The sequence below is a fragment of the Ruditapes philippinarum genome, unplaced genomic scaffold (genome assembly GCF_026571515.1).
Source record: "Ruditapes philippinarum isolate M1 unplaced genomic scaffold, ASM2657151v2 ctg50_1_1_1_1, whole genome shotgun sequence".
In the NCBI taxonomy this organism is placed as follows: domain Eukaryota; kingdom Metazoa; phylum Mollusca; class Bivalvia; order Venerida; family Veneridae; genus Ruditapes; species Ruditapes philippinarum.
In genome coordinates this window covers 538,599-544,293 of record NW_026861539.1, presented here as the reverse complement: position 1 = coordinate 544,293, position 5,695 = coordinate 538,599, and the positions used below count along the sequence as shown (strand labels likewise).

Genomic DNA, 5,695 nt, shown 5'->3' with positions numbered 1-5,695 from the left:
TCAAATAGCATGTGTTGGTCAATCACCATATGACAACCAGTTTATTGAAATATGTAGTCAATTAAAGTCAATTTTACAATGAAAAAGTAAGCATAAATCCATTTTAACAATGATGGATATACATTCATACCTAAAGGTGATAATATGGTATTATTTGGTAACAGTAGTAGAAAAAAGTGAATCAATTTCAGTTAGATTCAACATGTAATAAAATAAGTTAAGAGAAAATTCGTTTATAAATTTATATAAAAAACAAAGAACGTAAATAACTTTCTTCAGATGTTTATTAAAGAAGAAAAGAAAGAATTTTGGTATGTCACAAACACGCACTATCGAAGAAAACCACACGAAAAGCTAAATTGCCAAACACAAGTTTAGCCAATTATACTACTGCCCGAAACGTCAAATCTAAAATGGAAAATGAATAAGAGAAATAAACAAGGAGGGTCGAAAGGAGGTTTACGGTATTACCACCCTAATGGGCACTATCAGGAACTAAAGATTTACATCATAGGTCAGATATATACCTTTAAGTACACCTTTATGCAACATTTAAACAAAGTTTACCGTACCGAAATCAAGTTGTTACCACTTTTTTGAACTCCAGCTAGGATGTTATGGGGCCATTTTTGAGAAATGAGGAACCTTTATATAATCTGCAATAACATTCTACTGAAAAATATTCTGCCATTAATTTTTAGGAGGAAACAAATAGTTCCATTCAGCTAACAATCCACATGAGCAAAATTATGGTTTCTACTGAAAGTTTATGAAATCTGTATAAAAATGTTAACCTACCCCACCCATTTTACCACGTGTCTGACTATTTTCCTACATAGGGAGCCTAATTTAAAAATTCTTTCAGATTTACCAAAATGAGTGCCTGTTTATAAAATTCCCCTCAATTTCTAAAGAAGTATATTGGTTGACCTTGAAAATACATTTACCGTCTTGTTTTGATTTTATTACACTTTGAAAATATCAGGTTCCATATTTATTACTAGATTTAGCATAATTTAGCAAATAATTACCCATAAATCAATAAATAAAAAAATAAAAAATAACCCTTTTTCTTTCTAAGTGGGACATGAAAGATACAGAAATAATGTAAAAAGAAAATAGGAAAGAAATAAAAGGTGACCCTTTTGGGGATTGAACCCACGGCCTTCATTTTCAATGAAGTTAACAGTAGTTCTAGCCTATTTGAATACTGTCCAAAGCGAAGGTAATGCATTAGAATCGTAATTCTTTAAATAAGTTAAACATAATTACTTAATACAAATGTAAATGTATTCATACAAATGAAAATGTATATCGATAAAGTAAAGATATAAAATAGGTGTGACATTGACATTTACGTACACCAAAAGCCAGAGATAACGCATCTGTTATCATACTTTGTAAGTATGCTAGAGGATAAGTTATCAAGGGCGCAGGCAGGTAAGAAGAAGCAGGATATTTTACAGCCCTTGGAAATAACACAGCCTATGGACGGAGAGGTGCAAGGCGCGGCACTGGCGCACAGGGCTACATCGACCGAAGTACTACCACAGAAACAGAATATTCACCAGTTACAAACGTCTTTAATGTCACCGGACCTTTATAACAAAGAACATTTAATGGGTGATAAAACAGACTTGTAAGAAGTTAGCCGGGAGCTCCTCGTTACCTACAAGTCAAACACAATACAATGATTTGGGAATGTGGAAACATTCAAAGAAATTGGGTAGAAAATGTCGGTGAAGCAATTATGCTAGGAGGTCATAGGAGCCAGAGGGGGTACAACAGACTATCATGAATACTTGATTCTGTAACATTCATATTTTACATTATTTGTCAGTCGATTGCTAGTCGATTGCAAAGAAATTTCGACCAGGTATCAATGTTTTGATTCAGCAATCAAGTTACAAATTGTTATAACATATTGTAAGTGATGCGTAATTGTACTCGTATATACAGGCAAGAATCAAAAGCGTATATTGTTTGAATTACAAAGGAAAACAAACAAAAGTAAATGTCAGGCTAAAAAATAGTATCAGACATCCATAAAACTTTAAATGGTTGTGGAAAAAACACACACCCTTCCAAAAATTTAGAGAAATATTACAAGCAGAGATCCAAATATAAGTAGAAACATTCTTTGTTAAATTTATATATTAATTGAAAAATATATAAAAATGTTTTCTTTCAGATGAATTTGTCTACAATAAACGATCTGTAATATGATTTATTAAGGTTTTGCAGGGCGCAAACAGGGAATATTATATTGATTAACACCGGGAATAAAAACCTCATCTGCCGGAGCTTAGACATGCATAGATCTACAGGATAACGCAGTACGAATAAATAGTGTCGTTTAAAAACTGGCTTATTTAAAGAAAAGACTTCCTTAGTTTGACTTTTTTAGACATATTCAGTTTAATTTACCTTCACCTTGATGTCAATAAATTTCAACAAGTAAAATATTTTTACTTAAAACTAGCATCGTATATGTATATATCAATTTCGAAAAAATTAACTTATAGCGATACTAGGGGTAAAATCAAATTAGAAAATAAAATCGATAATTTTTATTGATTTCAAAGTTAAAATGACGCTAAGACAAATTTGCAAGTTTGTTTAGACCACACTAATGCTTGTGCCCAACCAAAAATGCATTTACTCATTGTCAGAGATTTGTTTTTGCAGTACGAAAAGAAAATATTTAGATCTGAGAGAATATCATATTAAACATACGGTCTTTCGCATATAGGCAAGAGAAGTGTGCTGCAAGGTGCGTCATTCCACTTTTCGCCATATCCAGGAGTCATTTCAAATACTGCACAATCTTCATTACTTCCATAATCGTTTGGTTGACCTGGAGCCCAATCTAAAAAATGCAAGTAATAAGATGAATAAAATTAATGAATAAATAAAAAAATAAAAACAAATCTTCAGCCGATTGTCTACACAAAAGAAATACAAGTTTTTTCTTTGTTTATAGATTATTTAAACATTGGTATAATAAATGCAGGGGCGTACATGGACGGGCGGTTAAGGTCATTGACTTCAAACCAATTACTGACAGGGACTTCTTTAATGTGAAGAAGCTATTCAGCTAGCTAACAGAACGCTGGTGGTTCTACCAAGGTGTCCCTTTGTGCCTTCGATAATGCACGGAAAGTCACCTGAGATATTCTTCTAACAGTAAGGATTGAAAGTCGCCATAACACCTATAACGTATCGGTGCGACGTAAAACCAGTTAATGAAAAAAAAAAAAAAAAAAAAAAAAAAAAAAAAAAAACACTGACAATAACACAAATACAAAGAAAAGAAAATACAAAAGTACAAAACTACAAACTTACAAGAAACAATAAAAACAAAGCAGCAAAGACGGTTATTATCCTATACATGTATTACTCAATTTTACTAACACTAATAATTAATTACTCGTAAAGTCAGCTATCTCGTTTGTTCCATACAATTTCCATGTATTTTCTATGTCATCATCTGTAAGACCAATCCACCAGCTTAATCCTGTTAAAAGATTATATTCTGATGTATTACAAAAAAACAAGAGATACAAAAAGGACAAGTCAAATAGTTGCCGCCATTTAATACTCGTGTTGAGTACATTAGAGGGACTATTTTTTGCATTTTATCTATATATAGCAGTTGAACAATTAATCACAAATACACTGTAAAACTGCTTGGAGTTATCTTTACAAATGACAAAAATTCAATAAAAGATATTAAAGTTATATTTATATGTATACTTAAAAGCTAAATGCCTTCAAAAATAAATAAAGAATTCAAAGTTCAGGGAAATAAAAAGAATCAAGATTCACATAATCATTTACATGTTAAGTATGTTCCTTGACTATATAGAATTTATCACCATATTTCCACTGCGTGTAAAACATAGGAACGCCTATTTTCACATATTTTCCTCTTGTCGAGACTGGAAATTCAATTTAATGTAGGTCTTACCCAAACATTTGTGTGCATAATTTCTTATCATTCGCTCACTATATCTCTTTTATCGTTACCTTTCATGTCCCTTAGGTGTTCCCTGATAAATGAATCTTCAGTTGCATCGTTTATATGTACGAGGTATGCCTTGTGCTGATTGCAGTAGCTCTGAAGTATTTTAGAAATCATGGATTATTTTTAAGTTCTAGATTTTTATTTTTTCAAAACAGCAATCTCAAGTGCCGTATGGCAGCCGTAACAAATTGTTCCGTACTTTAGAGCAGTAGTCCAGTGGTAGGACGCGAGCTTAGGAATCGAGAGGAATTTACCTGCGATTGTTTCACTTCACCCAGGTGTAAATGGGTACCTGCGAGGCTGCACTAAGCGGAGTTAAAAGACTCCCCAGGGAGATTGATAGATAGATACCCGATGACCAGGGGTAATAGCTGTAAAGTCGGTGAACGTGCGTAAGCATGAAACTTAGACTATAAAATGCAATTACTTACTTTTTATTTCAGTGTTGTAATATTTTCCTGGTCTTTTGAGACTATTGATTCCAGCACTTTTAAGTGCTGAAAATTAAGAACTGCTCAAACCGGTGCTTGGGGGCATGAGGGATGTTGCACATTTTCATTCTCCCTCATGTACAGTTAATTGAATAAAGCCTGAAATTTTCACTTAATTTTGTCGTGATTAATGTATTTTATCTATCATCCTTTCAGATTTTTATTATTACGAAACATAAATTATCATTGTAATTAGACCATGCACTTTCAAACATTAATTTGAAGATTAAACAATGAAAACACATTATAATTTAAACATTTTCATTAGATAGTATCTAGTTAGACCTTCCTTTATAAATAACAGTATAAGCTAGGGTTACCTCCGCCGAAAAGAACGAAAGTTTCTGGTGGCCAAATAGGTAGCACGAGTTTCCATCAACTGTCCACATGTCCGGACAATCTTTAGCAACTTGAAATAAAGTTATGCATATATCTATTTATAAGTATACAAATATTTTGTTTTTGTTTGTTTGTTTTTAACGACGGACCAACACAATTTAAGTCACACAATTTCATTGTAAAATTCCAACACAGTTACTTATTAAATTAAAATTATACGAAAGAATTGGAGTTTTAATGTTTTTGAAATCATTTTATAAATAAGTCTTTTACAATGAAACATATTTCTTACATTTATAAAAATTAATTCTAGATATGTAATATGATTGATCATTTAGACAGACTTACAACATATATAATTTCCAAAAACAAGATAAACTAATAAATGAGTCTTCATTATCACAGTCATGTTTTAACTTCGCCTTATAGTTATAAAATCCTTATCATTTAGTGTATTCGTTTAACGAACTAAAATTTAGATAATATGCCAGATGTTTTGATAAATTATATAAGACTGTAATTTAGTCACTTTGATAAAACCTATGCCAAACTATAACTTTACACTACTTAAAGGAACTACGCTGATGTCCAGAAAGCTAAAATACAAAAAAAATGAATTACTTACATTGATCTGCTTAAAAGAGAACTATATGCAAAGTAAAATTAAGAAATAAACTCGTATATAAATTGAACGTTGTATTTTTGTGACATTCTGAGACTGAGTTAAGTGAAAAGCGTTGCAAAACTTTTCAGAATAAGAATATTTATTCTAGAAAAACTGAGTGAGCGATTAACCTGAAATTTTGAACAAGTAAATGGCTCGGGCGTACATCAAATT

General features: G+C 31.6%; 1 protein-coding gene across 1 annotated transcript; it reads right to left on the bottom strand.

Annotated features, from left to right (window-relative positions):
• Window positions 1-310: 310 nt before the first annotated feature.
• On the bottom strand, window positions 311-5,314 carry LOC132716021 (C-type lectin domain family 10 member A-like). The gene is made up of 6 exons (XM_060699157.1): window positions 5,206-5,314; window positions 4,839-4,927; window positions 4,030-4,120; window positions 3,431-3,517; window positions 2,737-2,869; window positions 311-408 (listed from the first exon to the last, which is right to left on the bottom strand). Exons 1-6 carry the CDS (start codon window positions 5,264-5,266, stop codon window positions 375-377), a joined length of 495 nt encoding a protein of 164 aa, XP_060555140.1. The 5' UTR covers window positions 5,267-5,314; the 3' UTR covers window positions 311-374.
• Window positions 5,315-5,695: the final 381 nt, after the last annotated feature.